We start from the raw sequence: 22997 nt of genomic DNA, 5'->3' as shown, positions 1-22997 counted from the left end.
AAAGCCCACCGTTAACAGACACGCGAGCTGAACGCAATGTGAACAAGGGCTAAGAAGAGATCTAATTAACATGTATAAATACATCAGAGGGCAATATAAAAGTTTGACAAAGGAGCTTTTTGTCCCTAGACTTGTGCAAAGGACTAGGGCACAGGATCTGCGCATGGAGGAAAAACCTTTTAGCAATGTACGAAAGGGTTCTTTAGTAAGGGCCCATTCACACTTGAGCGTTTTGCCGGCGATTTCGGCAAAATGCTCAAACACTAGTGCGTTTGAAAGCGCTAGTGTAATTAAACCCTATGGGCCCATTCTTACTTACCAAAATCACGAAACGCAAACGCGTCGTCTGCACCATTTTGAGGCGATTTCCCGCCGATCGCTTTTCAGTGCTATATAAAAGCGCTAGACTCGATCGCAGAAAAATCGCTACAGTGTTCAGTGATTTTTTCCACTGAAAAATCACTCACGCAAAACCACCGGCGTTTTGCACTTTCAAGTGTGAATGGGCCCTTTAAGAGAGAGTAAACGTGGACTGTATTAACAGAACGTACTTTTGGTAAATTCTATGTCTGGCTGAACTCGATGGAGGCATGTTATTTTGCTCAAGTAACTAAGTAACCGTGTAGTATATAGAATGTATATCGGGACTTCTCTGCCAGAGGAGGCGATCCCTGACGGCAATACTAGAGACTGAGATTTCTTTGTCGCATGGCGGTCACAGGTGTATCACTTGAAGCCCCTCCCCCTCGTTTGCATACCTGCCGGCCGCTGCCCGGAATTCTCCTCCCGGAGCCTGTGAGGGTCCGCTGTGATTGGTTGCAGGCAAGCTATGGAGTGGTTGGCTGTTGCGGGATGATTTGCATCTCAGTACACCGGAATTTCCCTATTGTCACCTCGATTAGAGATTTTGCGTAGCGCTGAGATCGGAGGCGGAAGCTGCTGACGGACAGTCGGGGTGCTGAGAATGGGGGGGCAGGCACCCCTGTGCCGGGCTCTGCTCTTGCTCGCATTGCTGCCGCTCGCAGCTAGGGGTCTCCGCACTATTCGCCGGGGGCAGGAGGAGGACTGTTCCCAGGAGGTGAGTGTCCGGGCAGCTTACTTTCACTTTACTTCCTCTCCTGCTTCCTAACCCTTCTGACTGGCGTAACCCCTTCCCTGCTAATGTATTCAGACACTAACTCCTAAAGGTAACTCCAGGTATTTTAGGGTCTAACTCTGGAAGCAGGAAATTTGGGCGCATAAGGCAGGTGGACAAAAAGGGCGCCGCCACTTACTCCCATATTAACCACTTGCCGACCGCCTACTTCATATTGGCGGCGGCAAAGTGGCAGCCCCAGGACCACGTAACGCAGATTGGCGTCAGGTCCTGGGGCACTCTCTGTCCGGGGATCGCGCGCTGGGATGCGCGCGCATCCACAGGCAATAGGCTCCGCCCACCCGCGACGTCAACCCGCCGGCCAATCGGAAGCGCCGGCGGGTTGTTAACCCGACGATCCCCGGATAGGAAGCGTATAATACGCTTTGTAATGTTTACAAAGTGTATTATACAGGCTGCCTCCTGCCCTGGTGGTCCCAGTGTCCGAGGGACCACCAGGGCAGGCTGCAGCCACCCTAGTCTGCACCCAAACACACTGATCTGCCCCCCCCTGCCCCCTGATCGCCCACAGCACCCCTCAGACCCCCCCCCTGCCCAGCTCCCAGACCACCATTTGCACACAATCACCCCCCTAATCACCCATCAATCACTCCCTGTCACTATCTGTCAACGCTATTTTTTTTTTTAGTCCCTAAACTGCCCCCTGCTCCCTCCTGATCACCCCCCCACCCCTCAGATTCTCCCCAGACCCTCCCCCCCCCCCTGTGTACTGTATGCATCTATCCCCCCTGATCACCTGTCAATCACCCATCAATCACCCGTCAATCACCCGTCAATCACCCCGTCACTGCCACCCATCAATCAGCCCCTAACCTGCCCCTTGCGGGCAATCTGATCACCCACCCACACCAATAGATCGCCCGCAGATCCGACATCAGATCACCTCCCAAATCCATCGTTTACATCTATTCTCTCCTCTAAACACCCACTAATTACCCATCAATCACCCCCTATCACCACCTGTCACTGTTACCCATCAGATTAGACCCTTGCGGGCACCCAATCGCCCGCCCACACGCTCAGATTGCCCTCAACCCCCCCCCCCCCCCCTTATCGATTCGCCAGTGCATTATTTACATCCGTTCTTCCCTGTAATAACCCACTGATCACCTGTCAATCACCCCCTGTCACTGCCACCCATCAATCACCCCCTGTCACTGCCACCCATCAATCAGCCCCTAACCTGCCCCTTGCGGGCAATCTGATCACCCACCCACACCAATAGATCGCCCGCAGATCCGACATCAGATCACCTCCCAAATCCATCGTTTACATCTATTCTCTCCTCTAAACACCCACTAATTACCCATCAATCACCCATCAATCACCCCCTATCACCACCTGTCACTGTTACCCATCAGATTAGACCCTTGCGGGCACCCAATCGCCCGCCCACACGCTCAGATTGCCCTCAAACCCCCCCTTATCGATTCGCCAGTGCATTATTTACATCCGTTCTTCCTTGTAATAACCCACTGATCACCTGTCAATCACCCCCTGTCACTGCCACCCATTAATCACCCCCTGTCACTGCCACCCATCAATCAGCCCCTAACCTGCCCCTTGCGGGCAATCTGATCACCCACCCACACCAATAGATCGCCCGCAGATCCGACATCAGATCACCTCCCAAGTGCAGTGTTTACATCTCTTCTCTCCTCTAAACACCCACTAATTACCCATCAATCACCCCCTATCACCACCTGTCACTGTTACCCATCAGATTAGACCCTAATCTGCCCCTTGCGGGCACCCAATCACCCGCTCACACCTCAGAACGCCCTCAGACCCCAGCCCTGATCACCTCGCTAGTGCATTGCTTGCATCTATTTCCCCCCTCTAATCACACCTTGAGACACCCATAAATCACCTCCTGTCACCCCCTAGCACACCTACCCATCAGATCAGGCCCTAATTTGCCCCGTGTGGGCTCCTGATCACTCGGCCAAACCCTCAGATCCCCCTCAGACCCCCTTCCGATCACCTCCCCAGTGCATTGATTGCATCTATTTTCCCCTCTAACCGCCCCCTGAGACACCCATCAATCACCTCCTGTCACCCCCCTAGCACTCCTATCCATCAGATCAGGCCCAATTCATCCTGTCATCTAAGAGGCCACCCTGCTTATGACCGTTTCCACAAAATTTGCCCCCTCATAGACCACCTGTCATCAAAATTTGCAGATGCTTATACCCCTGAACAGTCATTTTGAGAAATTTGGTTTCCAGACTACTCACAGTTTTGGGCCCGTAAAATGCCAGGGCAGTATAGGAACCCCACAAGTGACCCCATTTTAGAAAGAAGACACCCCAAGGTATTCTGTTAGGTGTATGATGAGTTCATAGAAGATTTTATTTTTTGTCAAAAGTTAGCGGAAATTGGATTTTTATTGTTTTTTTCACAAAGTGTCATTTTTCACTAACTTGTGACAAAAAATAAAATCTTCTATGAACTCACCATACCCCTAACGGAATACCTTGGGGTGTCGTCTTTCTAAAATGGGGTCACTTGTGGGGTTCCTATACTGCCCTGGCATTTTAGGGGCCCTAAACCGTAGGGAGTAGTCTAGAAAACAAATGCCTCAAAATGACCTGTGAATAGGCCGTTGGGCCCCTTAGCGCACCTAGGCTGCAAAAAAGTGTCACACATGTAGTATCGCCATACTCAGGAGAAGTAGTATAATGTGTTTTGTGGTGTATTTTTACACATACCCATGCTGGGTGGGAGAAATCTCTCTGTAAATGGACAATTGTGTGTAAAAAAAAATCAAAAATGTGTCATTTACAGAGATATTTCTCCCACCCAGCATGGTTATATGTAAAAATACACCACAAAACACATTATACTACTTCTTTTGAGTACGGCGATACCACATGTGTGACACTTTTTTGCAGCCTAACTGTGCTAAGGGGCCCAAAGTCCAATGAGTACCTTTAGGATTTCACAGGTCATTTTGAGACATTTGGGTTCAAGACTACTCCTCACGGTTTAGGGCCCCTAAAATGCCAGGGCAGTATTGGAACCCCACAAATGACCCCATTCTAGAAAGAAGACACCCCAAGGTATTCCGTTAGGAGTATGGTGAGTTCATAGAAGATTTTATTTTTTGTCACAAGTTAGCGGAAATTGATATGTAGTGTTTTTTTTTTACAAAGTGTCATTTTCCGCTAACTTGTGACAAAAAAAAAATCTATGAACTCACCATACCCCTAACGGAATACCTTGGGGTGTCTTCTTTCTAAAATGGGGTCACTTGTGGGGTTCCTATACTGCCCTGGCATTTTAGGGGCCCTAAACCTTGAGGAGTAGTCTAGAATCCAAATGCCTCAAAATGACCTGTGAATAGGACGTTAGGCCCCTTAGCGCACCTAGGTTGCAAAAAAGTGTCACACATGTGGTATCGCCGTACTCAGAAGAAGTAGTATAATGTGTTTTGTGGTGTATTTTTATACATACCCATGCTGGGTGGGAGAAATCTCTCTGTAAATGGACAATTGTGTGTAAAAAAAATCAAATAATTGTCATTTACAGAGATATTTCTCCCACCTAGCATCTGTATGTGTAAAAATACACCCCAAAACACATTATACTACTTCTCCTGAGTACGGCGGTACCACATGTGTGGCACTTTTTTGCACCCTAAGTGCGCTAAGGGGCCCAAAGTCCAATGAGTACCTTTAGGATTTCACAGGTCATTTTGCGACATTTGGTTTCAAGACTACTCCTCACGGTTTAGGGCCCCTAAAATGCCAGGGCAGTATAGGAACCCCACAAATGACCCCATTTTAGAAAGAAGACACGCCAAGGTATTCCGTTAGGAGTATGGTGAGTTCATAGAAGATTTTATTTTTGTCACAAGTTAGCAGAAAATGACACTTTGTGAAAAAAAACTATTCAAATCAATTTCCGCTAACTTGTGACAAAAAAAAAATCTTCTATGAACTCACCATCCTCCTAATGGAATACCTTGGGGTGTCTTCTTTCTAAAATGGGGTAATTTGTGGGATTCCTATACTGTCCTGGCATTTTAGGGGCCCTAAACCGTGAGGAGCAGTCTTGAAACAAAATTTCTCAAAATGACCTGTGAAATCCTAAAGGTACTCATTGGACTTTGGGCCCCTTAGCGCAGTTAGGGTGCAAAAAAGTGCCACACATGTGGTACCGCCGTACTCAGGAGAAGTAGTATCATGTGTTTTGGGGTGTATTTTTCCACATACCCATGCTGAGTGGGAGAAATATCTCTATAAATTGACAATTGTGTGTAAAAAAAAATAAAACAATTGTCATTTACGGAGATATTTCTCCCACCCAGCATGGGTATGTGTAAAAATACACCCCAAAACACATTATACTACTTCTCCTGAGTACGGCAATACCACATGTGTGGCACTTTTTTGCAGCCTAACTGCGCTAAGGGGCCCAAAGTCCAATGAGCATCTTTAGGCTTTACAGGGGTGCTTACAATTAGGCACCCCCCAAAATGCCAGGACAGTGAACACACCCCACAAATGACCCCATTTTGGAAAGTAGACACTTCAAGGTATTCAGAGAGTAGCATAGTGAGTCCGTGGCAGATTTCATTTTTTTTTGGCGCAAGTTAGAAGAAATGGAAACTTTTTTTTTTTTTTTTTTTGTTACAAAGTGTCATTTTCCGCTAACTTGTGACAAAAAATAAAATCTTCTATGAACTCACCATGCCTCTCACTGAATACTTTGGGATGTCTTCTTTCCAAAATGGGGTCATTTGGGGGGGATTTGTACTATCCTGGAATTTTAGCCCCTCATGAAACCTGACAGGTGCGCAGAAAAGTCAGAGATGCTTGAAAATGGGAAAATTCACTTTTGGCACCATAGTTTGTAAACGCTATAACTTTTACCCAATCCAATAAATATACACTGAATGGTTTTTTTTTTTTATCAAAGACATGTAGCAGAATAACTTTCGCGCTCAAATGTATAGGAAATTTTACTTTATTTGAAAAATGTCAGCACAGAAAGTTAAAAAAGTCATTTTTTTGACAAAATTCATGTCTTTTTTGATGAATATAATAAAAAGTAAAACTCGCAGCAGCAATCAAATAGCACCGAAAGAAAGCTGTATTAGTGACAAGAAAAGGAGGTAAAATTCATTTAGGTGGTAGGTTGTATGACTGAGCAATAAACCGTGAAAGCTGCAGTGGTCCGAATGGAAAAAAAGGCTCTGGTCCTTAAAGAGACTCTGTAACAAATTGTTTATCTTTATTTCTTCTATGCTATAAGTTCCTATGCCTTTTCTAATGTGGTCTGGCTTACTGCAGCTTTTCCTAATTGCACAGTAGCTGTGTTATCTCTGTTATATGATCTAATCTTCTCTCTATAGTCGGCACAGTCAGGCTGAGGCAGTCAGACTGGAATGTGCAGGGCTGCTTGTGATTAGCTAGAAGCTGTACACACCCCCTGCAGGCTCTGTGTGACTAACACACTCTGTTTAGCTGAGCCTATTAGAAGCTGGTTAGTTTGTTTGTAAACACTGCCTAAAACTGGCAATTACAAGCCAGGTTTGCAGCAGAGAATGGCAGAAACAGCACAGAGGGGACCAGGAGCACATAATGAATAGAATGGTATGCTTTTTATTGTAAGAATTTCAGAGTACAGATTCTCTTTAAAGAGAATCTGTATTGTTAAAATCGCACAAAAGTAAACATACCAGTGCGTTAGGGGACATCTCCTATTACCCTCTGTCACAATTTCACCGCTCCTCGCCGCATTAAAAGTGGTTAAAAACAGTTTTAAAAAGTTTGTTTATAAACAAACAAAATGGCCACCAAAACAGGAAGTAGGTTGATGTACAGTATGTCCACACATAGAAAAATACATCCATACACAAGCAGGCTGTATACACCCTTCCTTTTGAATCTCAAGAGATCATTTGTGTGTTTTTCCCTCTGCAGCTATCTTCCACTGAAGTGTCAGGCTGTTTCTTCCTGCAGATTGCAGACAGCTCTGCCTGTATAATTCCTCAGTATGTGAAAGCCCAGCCAGCTCAGAGGAGGATTTATCCAGCTTGTAAAAGATAATAGAGCACAGAGAAGCTGCACTAATCTAAATAACACACAGGCAGTGTGCAGAGAGGGACCTGGAGGGGGGAGATGCATCACAGAACTACAACACTGAAGAACTTGGCAGCCTTCCAGACACAGGCTGACAAGTCTGACAAGAGAGAGATAAGTTGATTTATTACAGAGATGGTGATAGTAGAACGTGCTGCAGTAAGCCAGGACATATTAGAATAGCTTTTGGAACTTGTAGGATGATAAAAAACAGGATGCAATTTTTGTTACAGAGTCTCTTTAAGGGGTTTTATGACTGCAGTCCTTAAGTGGATAAATATCGTTTAACGGGCGCCCAACAGGAACAAAGGGCGCTGGAGAAAAATAACGTTTTAAAAGCGGTGCCCGGAGACTTAATGTTTTATAACTGCTTTAATGATTTATAATTTTTTAAATAAAAAACAATACAATATTTTTTAAAACATTATTTTTAAACGGAAAACCGTACAATTTTTTTAAAACGTTATTAATGCTTATCACAGGGGGGTCTGTAGGTTTTGTAGGTTTAGGCATCACCAGGAGGGTCTTAGGTTTAGGCACCACCAGGGGGGGTCTTAGGTTTAGGCACCACCAGGGGGGGTCTTAGGTTTAGGCACCACCAGGGGGGGTCTTAGGTTTAGGCACCACCAGGGGGGGTCTTAGGTTTAGGCACCACCAGGGGGGGTCTTAGGTTTAGGCACCACCAGGGGGGTCTTAGGTTTAGCCACTACGAGGGGGGTCTTAGGTTTAGGCACCACCAGGGGGGTCTGGGGGTTAGGGATAGGTACAGGGAGGGTTCTGTGTGAGAGTAGGGTTAGGTATAGCTGTAGTAACATTCTTATTAATGTTCTATAAAACGTTATTATAAATTTCACTTTTTAAACAGGGAAGATTAACGTTTTTACAATTGCCGATTTCGTACACATTATTTAATGATTTATAACTTTATAAAACATTATTTTTAAACGAAATATAGCACAATTTTTTTTAAACGTTATTCATGCTTATCGTTTAAAACCCTGCGCCCTTTTTTCCCGGCGTCCTTTTTTAACGTACGCTCTAACTCCAGCCTTTCAGGTTTTAACAGTGTACTAGGTGTTTCAGGAGGATCTATAAGTACTGGGTGTTTTATGCTGGGAATACATGGTACATTTGTACCACTCGATTATGCCGCCGGATCGATTCCTGCTCGTCCCCCACGAGCGATTCTCTTATCCTCTGCTCGTTTCCATTGTCCCGCCCGCGGTATCGAGCACAGAATCGATCTGGCGGGTGATCGGACATGTCGGAAATTATCTTGATCGAGCGGTATACCCGCCGGATTGATTCCGCGCTCGATACGGCGGGCAGTACAATGGAAAAAGATAAGGAAAACGAGCAGAAAATAAGACAATCGCTCGCGGGGACAAGCTCCCGGCACTAAGCTCTCACCACTAATCCCTTGCTGTCGATAATCGCTGACTATGGTTCAGTGTCACTTTATCACTTTCCCTATGCACCAGGAGTAGAAGTGTTGAATGGTAAGCTTTACTTGTCGCTGCTCTGTATGTAAACACAATCAGGGCCGTTTTTTGGGGCGAGCGGAACGTGCAACTGCACGGGGCGCAGTGCAGCAGGAGGGAGAAGGGGGCGCTGACAGAAGTACCGACAGATAGGAAGACTATGACACGCAGAAGACTAGCGTGATCACCTCTCAGCACTCCTCCTGGGCGTCCCGTTGCCTTGCCAGCCATACCCAACGTCAAGTGAACACCACATGACCAATGCGTGGTGACACTGACGTACAGTAGGGGTACTGCAGGTGTCAGGGCGCCCTGGAAGGAGATGACTTGCTGCAGACCACGTGTGTTTCCCTGCCTGGGTCCCTGCTGCATCCTCTCTCCTGGATGGTCCCTGAAATGTGGCAACAGAGGCAGGAGCCGCCACCCCCCCCCCCCCCCAGGGGGCTCGAAGCTGGGTGGCAGGGAATGCCTCAGGGTGGAAGAGAGGTGGGCAGAGCAAACACACAGCTGCAGGCATGACACTTGCCTGCAGCTCATCTGACAGCCTCAGATTATAACTTCCTGAAGTTCCTGAAGAGAGGGTCCCAGGCAGCTTCTTCCTTCTCCCCTCCTAGAGTCTAAGTCCGGACTGCAAAGCATGGTGTCGGGGGAAGGGGAGAGTGTTCAGCCAAACGGACAGGATGTGTCTGTGTCTCTGCTGCCTGTGTCCCCCTGGCCTGCATGCTGTGAGTACTTGCCCTGCTCCTCTGTCCTGACAACCCCTTCCCCCACCCCACAGCATTAGGCGGCCAATTTATTCCCTTCTCTATCAAGGTAGCACCACTGCTCCCAGCAAGCCCCCCTCCCATTTGTATAAAGGCACCACTGCTCCCAGCAAGCCCCCCTCCCCTCTGTATAAAGGTACCACTGCTCCCAGCAAGCCCCCTCCCCTTTCTATAAAGGTACCACTGCTCCCAGCAAGCCCCCCTCCCCTCTGTATAAAGGTACCACTGCTCCCAGCAAGCCCCCCTCCCCTCTGTATAAAGGTACCACTGCTCCCAGCAAGCCCCCCTCCCCTCTGTATAAAGGTACCACTGCTCCCAGCAAGCCCCCCTCCCCTCTGTATAAAGGTACCACTGCTCCCAGCAAGCCCCCTCCCCTTTGTATAAAGGTACCACTGCTCCCAGCAAGCCCCCTCCCCTTTCTATAAAGGTACCACTGCTCCCAGCAAGCCCCCCTCCCCTCTGTATGAAGGTACCACTGCTCCCAGCAAGCCCCCCTCCCCTCTGTATAAAGGCACCACTGCTCCCAGCAAGCCCCCTCCCCTTTGTATAAAGGTACCACTGCTCCCAGCAAGCCCCCTCCCCTTTCTATAAAGGTACCACTGCTCCCAGCAAGCCCCCTCCCCTTTCTATAAAGGTACCACTGCTCCCAGCAAGCCCCCCTCCCCTTTGTATTAGAGATGGGAAGTTCGGATCTTTTCAATGATCCGGATGATTCGAATCGGATCATTGAAGAGATCCGGATCTTTGATCCGAATCTCGGATCATTTTACTACCGAAGCATTCGGGGGTGAAATGACTAGCAGGACAGGAGAAGGGGAGGGAGGGTGGACACACAGAGAAGGGGAGAAGATGGACAGGGGGCAGGGAGTGGACAGAGAAGGGAGGAGGGACGAGCAGAGAGCAGAAATGTTTGCACACAATACCCACATGCTGCAATCATGCTTTACATGTATTTCACCTATATGCTCATCTGTATACTTTGCATGCAAACGTAGTGAAAGAAAGCATTCCCAGAAGTAAAGTGCAGCTGTTTAGGAGGATCATATTGCGCTGCAATCACAGTGCCTGCAAAGTTACTGAGCTGTGCTGAGCTGAGCCAAAAGCTTCCAATGTGTTCACTGTGCACAACTACGGAACAGACAGCCTATACTCAGCAGCACGTTTCAGCCAGTATGTGTGCTCTACACATATCTGGTAGTGGCACCGATGTCCCCTCTCTCTCATCTACCTGTGGCTGTGCAAGGCTGCCTCCCCTTCAACAGAGCGATCCAGCTCAGCTCTGCTTCCAGGACCCCGCTGCCCGCTGAGAGGGGGCGTGTCGCTCCTGGTCCCGCCCCTTTTGCGATCCGAATCACTCATTTTGATGATTCGGATGATTCGACTCACAAAATAGATTTGGATCAAAGATCCGAATCGTTCATGATCCGGACAATACTACTTTGTATAAAGGTACCAGTGCTCCCAGCAAGCCCCCCTCCCCTTTGTATAAAGGTACCAGTGCTCCCAGCAAGCCCCCCTCCCCTCTGTATAAAGGTACCACTGCTCCCAGCCAGCCCCCTCCCCTTTGTATAAAGGTACCACTGCTCCCAGCAAGCCCCCTCCCCTTTCTATAAAGGTACCACTGCTCCCAGCAAGCCCCCCTCCCCTTTGTATAAAGGTACCAGTGCTCCCAGCAAGCCCCCCTCCCCTCTGTATAAAGGTACCAGTGCTCCCAGCAAGCCCCCCTCCCCTCTGTATAAAGGTACCACTGCTCCCAGCAAGCCCCCCCTCCCCTTTGTATAAAGGTACCACTGCTCCCAGCAAGCACCCCTCCCCTTTGTATAAAGGTACCAGTGCTACCAGCAAGCCAATCACCACGTTTGTTGATTTCTCCCCTCACGCAATGCTGTGCTTACCCACAACATGTCACTGAACAGGTGGGGCCGGTGTTAGTGGCCTAAACTCTTTAGGGCCTGTACACACTAGTGCGCTTCTGCCTGCTTTTCAGCAACGTGTAACAATCTGTAACATTGATGTGCTGATAAAAAAAAGGACAGAAGCGCACTGGCAGCATTTTAGCTTTTTTGGGGGGGGGGGGGGGGGGGGCGTATTTTTGATACTCGCCCTGAGAGCAATTTAACCTAGAAACTTACACAATCAACACCCCCACCCCCACGCAGACAGCATTGCAATAAGGCTGCATACTCACGACTCCTGTTATGAGTTATGAGTAGTAGCATGCTCTGAAGAAGAGAGGCGAATCCTCTCGAAACATGTCGACGTGATTGGATACAGTGTATGTGAAGTCACGATATCATCACTTCTGGACTACGGGGCTGGTCACATCCGAATCCCGGCATAGAGTGAGAGCTGACGGCTGCAGCTGCTCATTCCCAGGAGTGCAAGTCCGACTCCTCCTTCAACGGACTGTTCAGCTATACTGGATATACCTACCAAGTAACAGGACTCGTCAGAAGCTGCCAATGTCTGATAAAAATCGTTACCACTACTCATAACAGGAGTCGTGAGTATGCAGCCTTATTGCAATGCTGTGTTATGCTTTACATCACTAAGAGGATAATATATACCACTGGCATTGATCCGGAGAATTTTTATTGTTTTATTGTGGAACTTTTTATTGGAATTTTTTATTGGATCCTTAATCTGCCACTGAAGTGTTTGCTCGCATATTTTTGCATCCTCAAACTGCTGCTCTGAACCATCAGGCTAATTAGCAGGATCCTGCAGGACTTTTCAGTGTGAGAGGTATCTGCATACCTGCAGATTTGTCTGGATGTGAGTGACAGTGTGGTTGCGATTTTAGTGGAGCTACTCGTGTGTGTGTGTGGTATGATTTTTATTGTTATTTAATTGATGGTATTAAATTGTTTTTGAGTGCGCAGGAGTAATACTGTGTTTTTTGTTCAATTCGAGTGGATTGGGGTACAGATCCATTTTTCTCCTTGCAGCCAACATTTTTGTTAAAGCTCCTTATTGTGGTGTTGCTAGGTGCGCGGCAATCATACATATTCTGTTTCGCTCTGAAATTAGCCCCGCCCCTGCTGACCGCACGCCGACACCGCTGCAACCGCCGCACTAATTCCCCAGTCCCCGGAAGAATAGCGGGGACATGGGAATCCCGGCGGCCGAAAACAATAGTAGGTAGTCGGGGGAGAAGCCTGGGTCCTGATCTGCTGTGCTGATCGCACGCAGGACCCAGGAAGGCTGTGCACGCAGCTTTTTTTTTTTTTGCTAGCTCGACCTGAGCATGTGCTTACTGCTCCTAGCACACAAAGCGGCGCCCGTGCTCAGGTTGGGATTACCGCCTGGAGGGTTAAGCAATACCAGTTGCCTGTCTGTTTTGCTGATCCTCTGCCTCTAATACTTTTAGCCATAGCCCCTAAACAAGCATGCAGCAGATCAGGTGTTTCTGACATTATTGTCAGATCTGACCAGATTAGCTGCCTGCTTGTTTCTGGTGTGATTCAGATGCTACTGCAGCCAAATAGACAGGCAGAATTGCAAGGCAACTGGTATTGTTTAATAGGAAATAAATATGGCAGCATCCATATTCTTCTCATTTCAGTTGACCTTTAAGCCTCCTCCAAATTTGGTAGTTGCCTTGAAGAACTGACTGTCCACTTCCTGCCTAAAGTGTCATTGTAATAAGATAATAATCTTGCCTCTCATTGGTTTTAATGTTGTGATTGTACACATGCGTATTTGGCCCAAACCCAGAAAATGATCAGCGTTCAGGTGGCCACACATGATATAATAAAATGATCCGATTTTACGGCAATTCGATAAAAAAACGATCGGATCTCCCGAAAAAAATCGAAATTTTTTTTTTCCATTTGACTGAAAAATCGGAGTTCCCGTTTTCTTCGATTTTGATCAATCTGGAATGCCAAATATTTTTCTTCAATCTTTCTAAACATTGTATGGTGTGTGTTAGATTGTCAATTTATTAACCTGCTGAGCGGTCTGGACGAGCTCAGCTCGTCCAACACCGCCAGAGGCTGCCGCTCAGGCCCTGCTGGGCCGATTTTTGTCAAATAAAAAGCAGCACACGCAGCCGGCACTTTGCCAGCCGCGTGTGCTGCCTGATCGCCGCCGCTCTGCGGCGATTCGCCGCGAGCAGCGGCGAAAGAGGGCCCCCCTAGCCGCCTGAGCCCTGCGCAGCCGGAACAAAAAGTTCCGGCCAGCGCTAAGGGCTGGATCGGAGGCGGCTGACGTCAGGACGTCGTCTGACGTCGATGACGTCACTCCGCTCGTCGCTATGGCGACGATATAAGCAAAACAAGGAAGGCCGCTCATTGCGGCCTTCCTTGTTTATTCTGGGCGCCGGAGGCGATTGGAAGATCGCCTCCGGAGCGCCCTCTAGTGGGCTTTCATGCAGCCAACTTTCAGTTGGCTGCATGAAATAGTTTTTTTTTATTTAAAAAAAACCCTCCCGCAGCCACCCTGGCGATTTAATCAGAACGCCAGGGTGGTTAATATACACACCCTAGCAATTTTGTCAGTTTCCAATCATTTTTATCATAATTGGGGAAAAATTGAACATAGGTGTGTGGTACATTGGTCATATTTTTGAAATGTTACAATCAGTCAGAAAAATTTATTGCAATTCTTAAATTGAACAGATATTTAAAAAATTGTATGGTGTGTGGCCACCTTTATGCAGAGTTACAGTTATGGTAATTGTACTATCTGATGCTGGAATAGTAGAACCATGAAAGGGTTGATGTGGAGGGAACATCATTGTATGTGAGGGCTAGTTGGTGATCTGAACCTGAAGAAGCAGGAACATGTCCACAAGTTGCTTCAGCTATGTTGTCCATAGGCCCTAATGAGGGGTCCAGAATGGTACAAGGGGCATTGGTTGCAGCTGACACACCTGAATACAAGTTCGCTCTTGGAAAGAAAGACGGAGCCTGTGCTCATATACCTAACAAACAAGCCAACAGGTGTATATTAATTCAAGGGAGGATAGAGATGTCGTTTTTTTTTTTTTTTTTTTTACCAGAATAGCTAGTGAAATATCAACTGGCTTGTCACAGGAGTAGTGCCATTTTCTGTGTATCACGCCTAATATTTTGCTTGTCTTATATTTATTTATCTTTTTCCTTTCTTGCAGGGCATTCAGTGCTCCGTTCATAACAGTAAGTGACCTTTACTATGCAAATCAGCTTCCTTATGTGTTCCTTTTTCTCCTGGTGATGTAACGCATCTTCACAAGTAAATAAGGCCATCCCTCATGCACCTTCCAATAGGCTTTAAAAACACTTTGAGGCTTTTTAAAAACATAAATCCTGCTGGTACATTTAAAATCGTTTTGAATATCCTGATGACATCATTTTTAGCCACACTGCGTTATCCTAGTAGTGTGGCAATTGGAAGGGTATGATGCTGTCTCCTGCACCAACCATTAAGCTACAAAACTGTTTCCCATGACCATGATCCCTAGTGGTGTCTGGTAGCTGCTATCCACAAGGTATGTCACGAAGCAATCAAAAAAGCAGTGGTGCTGAAGGAATAATTGTCCTCAATTCACTAAGCTTATCTCCTGTCTTTAATGACGTTTCTAGAGTGGTCACCATAGTGATGAGGCATGTCGTATTCAGGAAACATTTTACCTCAGGCAAACCTAAAGTTAACTCTTCAATCCTTTAAAATAACTCCACAGTTAAAGACAGGCTGTTTAACTGTGTGTGAAAATAACTACAGAGGAGGTAACTTAAGGAATGAAGAGATAAGATAACTATCTCACTGTGTGGCCTCAATTCACTAAGATCATGCTGGAGATAATAAGGCAAGAGAAAACTTACCTCCACACAGTGAGAGAGTTATCTTATCTCTTCATTCCTTAAGTTACCTCCTCTGTAGTTAATGTACCTCCTCTGTAGTTCTTTTCACCCACAGTTAATAAACAGCCTGTCTTTAACTCTGGAGTTATTTTTTTTTTTATCAATCATTTTTTTTAATTGAAATAAGAAAAGACAAATACAGTAGCGAATTATATAAAACATAGGTACTATTAGAATAGCAAGCAGGATGAATACAGTTATCTTCACAATGAACGCAAGTTATACAGGGGAAAGGTTCTCAAGCCATAGTGGCATAGTTCACCCTGTAGATCCAATAGGCTCGCTAATCCATGTATAATGATGAACATAAAATAAGATGTAAATATGGCAGCACTTCCATATTAGGAAAAAACAGACAAAAACAAACACAGACTTATAACCGACCAAATAGTTAAATTACTAACACAAACCAACAGATACCAAAATATCATAGTGAACACATCCCAAACCATCCAAGCTAATCAAAAGGTATTCCATAAACAACAAAAAAATTATGGGGGCTTACGATTACGTGACTGGAGCCACAATGTCATATCCCAGTCCTCCCATGGACCCCACAGCTCGCCATGTGCCTCGATATTATCATGGCTTCTGGCCGTTAGATCTTCCAATCTCCTAACATCATTAATCTTATCTATTAATATTGTTTTACTAGGAATCGTTGTGGATTTCCAAAATTGGGCAATTAATCTCTTTGCTGCAGATAATATATGTAACATAAGCTTCCACCGCTTACGAGGGAGATTCTTAACAGGAAGGCCTAGAAGTGCGTTAAGCGGATGCAGGTCTACATGGGTTTCAAAAACTTCTGAAATGAGTAATGAAACAAACAGTCTCCCAAAAAGGTTTAATTAGAGGACAGTCCCAAAAGATATGCATCAGCGAACCCACCTTGTCCTTACACCTCCAACAAGTTGGTGAGGTATTTGGGAACCAACGGTGTAATTTCTCTGGAGTCCTGTACCAGAGCAAAATAATTTTATAATGGTTTTCTTTGTGGATTGAGCATTACGTGGATTTAGCGATAGACTGCCAGATCTTGGACCACATTGGAGCTCTGGAGTTATTTTAAGGATTGAAGAGTGAACTTAAAGACAGAAGCGTTAACTTTTTAGGTTTGCCTGAGGTAAAATGTTTCCTGAATACGACATGCCTCATCACCATGGTGACCACTCTAGAAACGTTATTAAAGACAGGAGATAAGCTTAGTGAATTGAGGCCAATGTCACAAGTTTATGTCCATTAATAGTTCTGGTGACATTGGAAGGGGTAGAATCACAGTAATTCACTCTCATTGTCATCCCAACACAGGAAGTGCAGCCATATTATTTTGTTTCAGAAATCTCTACAGAAAAATACAAGATAAACATTGATGCAACAATATATTTAATTTTATACAAGCAAGTATTTTGTTACATTTTACCTTGAGTTTCTCTATCTAAGAAAATCATTAGTCTCTTAAAAAAAACCTAAGTTAATGTACAACTTAACATTTTTTTTTTTAAATGCTTCATATACCAGTAATTGTTTAGGCTTTTATTGCTGGAAGTGCCTTATTCTTGTTTTTTTTTTTTTTTTATGTAATTGCCTGTCCTTCAGTCTGGTACACGCCTTCACTTTTGATTGGTCAATCACTGACCAATTTTACTACCTCCATGTAGTATAGGAGTTTACATACACAATCTGCTCATAGTATTTAAAATCGGTTTCCCTCTAATGCTACGTAGAGGCAGTAAAATTGACCAAAAATGTTTGATCAGAATTGAAGGTGTGTATCGGGCTTTAGGGTGCATACACACATGTATTTTTGATTGACGCATTACCAATCAATTTTACAACCCCTAACTAGCATGAGGTCCAACAGATTTTGAATACTATAAACAAATTGTGTAGGTAAGTTCTCATACTACATGGAAGTGGTAACATTGACTAATCACTGGTCAATCTACATTGAATGTGTGTACCAGGCTTTACTCTCTAAAGCTGGCAGTTGATATTTTTTTCTCTGGCTGGTTTGATCACTTGCCTCAACATATGATGGACTTTGGACAGTTTATCAATCTTTAAGATGAATGGACACAGCAGTAATTTTTGATGCTTAGGGGAGGAATGCCCTGGGATCAGTGGCCTCCTTGCTTTGTGCCACATTGAGCTGTACAGCTGTAGAGTGGTGTTGTTCAATTTTTCAATTAGAATTTTACTGAAATTTGAGATACCGAATCGATTTATTTATTGTGGTACTGATTGATCATTAGCCAGATTGAGCAGATATTGGCTTGTGTACAGTTAGGTTTACATCAACAGGGACCACAATTAAGAAAATTATTTTTGTAAAGAAGGGAAGAGTTAAGGTGGCCACTAACAGTCCAATTTTTAGCGAAAAATCATTAGAGTGATCAGAAATTCTGATCGGATTGGTTGTAAATAATCTCCATTGATGGGCACAATTGATTACGCAAAAAAGAGGAGGAGAGCGCCGGCACTGCTTTCATACACTTTATTCCGAAATCATTAAAAGATAAAATACACATTGTCCGTACAAAAATTGGAAGACACATACCATTGGTGACTGTGGATAGTGCGGAGGGTGCAGAGCCTTACAGCCGTTTTGCGCTTCTACAGAGGCTGCAAGGCTACGCAGCCTCCGTAGAAGCGCAAAACGCACGAAACGCCTGTAAGGCTCTGAACCCTCCGCACCATCCACAGTCACCAATGGTATGTGTCTTCCAATTTTTGTACGGACAATGTGTATTTTATCTTTTAATGATTTCGGAATAAAGTGTATGACAGCAGTGGCGGCGCTCTCCTCCTCCTTCTTTTTGCATATAGATGTGACTTTGGCCTGAGCATGCTGAAGACGTACAGTACACACACTTCAGCTTGGGACTGTGCTGCCCCCCCTCCCTGGATGGAAGAAGGCTACTGCAGTGCCAGCATTCTTTTCCTTTTCTATTCATATGGCACAATTGATTACGAATGATTATAAAACTAGTCGTCCAATTGGATTTTGGTCAAACCAAAATTTGGATTTTCTTATTGGTTGTAATAGATGGGAAGCAAAGATTGGTTTGTTGATGGTGTATTGAACAATTTTTCTTCCAACCAGAATTATCTGATCGCTCGAATGATTTTTTGCAAGAAATTGGATCGTTAGTGGCCACCTTTAGAATAACGTTCAAATATGTATTGCTGTCTATCATTCTTGTCCTCAAACACCATGATGCATATAAAATCCATAAGGTTTACAGGGAAGTCAGGGAAATTCTTCCCACAGGGAATACAGACAGCGGTAAAAACCCCAAAAGAGGTTTTAGTACTTTTCCACATAACGCAACGCAACCCCAATACATGTATTTAATCGAGGTGGGCTTCTGTTTTATTGTATCTGCTTTACATTCTTTATATGTTGTTGTGTTTTGTATGTTATAAAATATTTTATGTAGATGTATGTTTGTGAATGCTGTCTGAGACCTCATTATTCCACTCCCACCATCTTCGCAACCAATCAGATTTCAGTGGTAAAAATACCAAATTGTTGCATTTTTTTCCCAGGCTGGAGATTTCTTGTTATAAGATCTTAGTATGTTTCTCAGAAGCCTGGCATTCCCAGGTTGTGCCACAGTTTGCAGATTTCATTCTCCCCTTCTCTGATCCAGGTTTTTGCCTCGACTCCAGCTGGTTCTTACCCCCCGAATGGACTCCCAGTGCCCCTTCCCACCTGGCAGTTTCAGTGGTGATTGGAAAGAATGAGTTGAATGAGACAGTGCCGATCCTTCAAATAAACTGGACTATTCCTACTGACTGTAAGTTAAAATATGTAAACATAGGACTTTAAAGAGAATCTGTAATAAAAAAAAAAATCCCTCTGGGGGATACTTACCTCGGGAGGGGGAAGCCTCTGGATCCTAACAAGGTTTCCCCCGTCCTCCTCCGTCCCTCTATTCAAGTGCCAGGGTCCCCTGAAGTGCGGCGAGGTAAATGTTTACCTACTGCGATCCAGCTCAAGTGCACTAGCTACTCTTCATTTGGGTTAAGGCGGAAATATCCAAACGCGATCGATCTGCTCTTCTGCGCAGGCACGAGTCCTTTTGCGCCTGCACAGTAGAGCGGAGACGATCGGGCTCGGCTATTTCTGCCTAGCCCAAACGAAGAGCCACTACTGCGCCAACGCAGGATCCCGGAGAGGTAAATAAATCAAACTTGTCAAGCTTGTGGGGGAGTATTCAAGAGAGCAAGCACTGGATTCCCTGAAACTACAGGGGAGGGGGAAGCCTCATTGGGACCCTGAGGCTTCCTCCTCCTGAGGTAAGTATCCCCCATAGGGTTTTTTTTTTTTCCTTTAGAGTCTCTTTAAAGGGAACCTTAACTAAAAAAAAAAAAATGAGTTTCACTTACATGGGGCATCTACCAGCCCCTTGCAGCCATCCTGTGCCCTCGCAGTCACTCATGGCTCCAGCTAGTTTCGTTTTTTTCCGACTGGGAGTCGGCCGGCCGCCATGCGTACCTTTTTACGCATTCCCGCTGGTGCAGGAAGCTATCACGGACATTAACAAGTACATTTTTACGCGCTACAGGTGCAATGCGTAAATTTTTACGCATAGCACCTGTAACGCGTAAAAAATGTAATAGCTATACTGGAGGCACCCATGCCTGGCTATACTGGTGGCACCTATACCTAGCTATACTGGGGGCACCCATGGCTGGCTATACTGGGGGGCACCCATACCTAGATGTACTGGGGGCACCCATGCCTAGCTATACCGGGGGCACCCATGCCTAGCTATACTGAGGACACCTATACCTAGATATACTGTGGGCACCCATGCCTGGCTATACTGGGGGCACCTATAACTAGCTATATGGTGCCTCCTATATCTAGCTATACTGAGGGCACCTATACTGGGGCAGGCACCTATACCTCGCTATCTAACTATACTGGGGGCACCGATACCTGCGGTGTGTGCAGAGCCGGCCTTTGGGAGTGGCAAGTGGGGCAATCGCCCCAGGCCCCGCGCCTGAGGAGGCCCCGCACCCTCTCTGCAGTGCTGGGGAGAGCGGGCATAGTTGTTAAAACTCACGTGTCTTCACCGATGCTCACAGCTACCATCTATTTCCTCTCCCAGCATCTGTGCATTGGTAACAGCGCCCCCTGGGATGACGTGACCGCATGTCACCACAGGGGGGCACTGTTACCAATACACAGATGCTGGGAGAGGAACTAGATGGTAGCTGTGAGCATCGGTGAAGACACGTGAGTTTTAACAACTATGCCCGCTCTCCCCAGCACTGCAGCCACCTTATCTAACCTGTACTGCGGGGCACTTACCTATCTAATCTATACTGCAGGCACCTATCTAATCTATACTGCAGGGCTTCTACCTATATAATCTATACTGCAGGGCACCTACCTATCTAACCTATACTGCAGGCTGGCACCTACCTAATCTATACTGCAGGGCACCTACCTAATCTATACTGCAGGCACCTATCTAACCTATACTGCAGGCTGGCACCTATCTAATCTATACTGCAGGCACCTATCTAATCTATGCTGCAGGCTGGCACCTATCTAATCTATACTGCAGGGCACCTACCTAATCTATACTGCAGGCACCTATCTAACCTATACTGCAGGCTGGCACCTATCTAATCTATACTGCAGGCACCTATCTAATCTATGCTGCAGGCTGGCACCTATCTAATCTATACTGCAGGCTGGCACCTATCTAACCTATACTGCAGGCACCTATCTAACCTATACTACAGGCTGGCACCTATCTAATCTATACTGCAGGCACCTATCTAATCTATACGGCAGCCACCTTCCTATCTACTCTATACTGCAGGCACCTACCTATCTAATCTATACTGCAGCCACCTTCCTATCTAATCTATACTGCAGGCTGGCACCTATCTAATCTATACTGCAGGCTGGCACCTATCTAATCTATACTGCAGGCATCTATCTAATCTATACTGCAGGCTGGCACCTATCTACTCTATACTGCAGGGCACCTATCTAATCTGTACTGCAGGGCACCACCCTACCTAATCAATACTGCAGGCACCTATCTAATCTATACTGCAGTGCACCTATCTAATCTATACTGCAGCCACCTTCCTATCTAATCTATACTGCAGGCTGGCACCTATCTTATCTATACTGCAGGCTGGCACCTATCTAATCTATACTGCAGGCATCTATCTAATCTATACTGCAGGCTGGCACCTATCTACTCTATACTGCAGGGCACCTATCTAATCTGTACTGCAGGGCACCACCCTACCTAATCAATACTGCAGGCACCTATCTAATCTATACTGCAGTGCACCTATCTAATCTATACTGCAGGCACCTATCTAATCTGTACTGCAGGGCACCACCCTATCTAATCTATACTGCAGGCACCTATCTAATATATACTGCGGGGCACCTACCTGACTAATCTATACTGCAGGCACCTATCTAATCTATACTGCAGGGTACCTACCTACCTATCTAATCTGTACTGCAGGGCACCTACCTGTCTAATCTATACTGCAGGCACTTATCTAATCTGTACTGCAGGGCACCACCCTATCTAATCTATACTGCAGGCACCTATCTAATATATACTGCGGTGTACCTACCTAACTAATCTATACTGCAGGCACCTATCTAATCTATACTGCAGGGTACCTACCTACATATCTAATCTGTACTGCAGGGCACCTACCTGTCTAATCTATACTGCAGGCACCTATCTATCTAATCTATACTGCGGGACACCTACCTATCTAACCTATACTGGAGGCACCTACCTATCTAACCTATACAGTGTGTGCTTCCACAACGTATATCCATAGCATATGTCTCTAGGCCCCGCACATGACACTTGCCCCAGGCCCCGCGTACTCTAAGGCCACCTCTGGGTGTGTGTATGTATACACACACGCACGCGGGGAGGGGGGTACTTGGCTCGAACTGAATTGTGATAGGGGGTACTTGGCTCGAAAAAGTTGAGAAACACTGGATTATTGCATTGTTAATAAAGGGAGAGGTAGCAGTTTTAGCAGAGAGTTTATCATGGGAGGGGAACCATACCAGATCTGTGTTACGGAATGGGGATATAATCTGTGTCTCCAAAGACATCCATCTATGAGGACAAGAGGCACTGCCCAAGCCATATTCTGTGCCAATTTAGCAGCCTTGAAGTAGGAGATAAGATTGTGCCTTCGGTGTTTCCAAATAGGAATATGGGGTGCTTTCCGTGCCACACAAGTTTGTTTTATCTGTCTCGGCAACCTGGCTATATCTTTAGGCATGATGGCAGTAGGAAGTTCTCTAAAAAGGTAGAGTATCTTTGAAAGGATGGTCATCTTGACCGAGTTTATGCTGTACATCCAAAAAGATGTCTCCATTTCTTAAGGAGTGTAAAATTTGCATGAAATAGATCATCATCATTATCATCATCAATAAAATGCTTCTTAAGCCACCAGCAAGCAAGAAAATAAAATTTAGTCCGTTTTTCACCTTTTAGGGGGATTTTTTTTTTAATATATAATTGCAGAGCATTCAAAAGTTATTTGAAACAGAAGATGAAAAATTATCTCCTAGGGAAAAACGGGAGTTGAATAAGGTTCAATGGGGTTGATGCACTAAGCTTAATGACAGCAGCGAG

At 45.6% G+C, this 22997-nt stretch overlaps 1 protein-coding gene across 1 annotated transcript in view; it reads left to right on the top strand.

The window, feature by feature from the left end:
* The first annotated feature begins 817 nt into the window (after positions 1 to 817).
* Positions 818 to 22997, top strand: part of IL17RA (interleukin 17 receptor A) — a 55679-nt gene continuing 33499 nt past the window's right edge. Inside the window, exons 1-3 of the mRNA XM_068277189.1 lie at positions 818 to 1078; positions 14607 to 14631; positions 18993 to 19139. Coding sequence (XP_068133290.1) covers positions 965 to 1078; positions 14607 to 14631; positions 18993 to 19139 — 286 coding nt within the window. The 5' untranslated portion in view covers positions 818 to 964. The remainder of the gene's footprint in view (positions 1079 to 14606; positions 14632 to 18992; positions 19140 to 22997) is intronic.

The sequence above is a fragment of the Hyperolius riggenbachi genome, chromosome 3 (genome assembly GCF_040937935.1).
Source record: "Hyperolius riggenbachi isolate aHypRig1 chromosome 3, aHypRig1.pri, whole genome shotgun sequence".
NCBI classification, from domain to species: domain Eukaryota; kingdom Metazoa; phylum Chordata; class Amphibia; order Anura; family Hyperoliidae; genus Hyperolius; species Hyperolius riggenbachi.
Note: the sequence above shows the minus strand (reverse complement) of the source record. Positions and strands in the feature narration are given on the sequence as shown.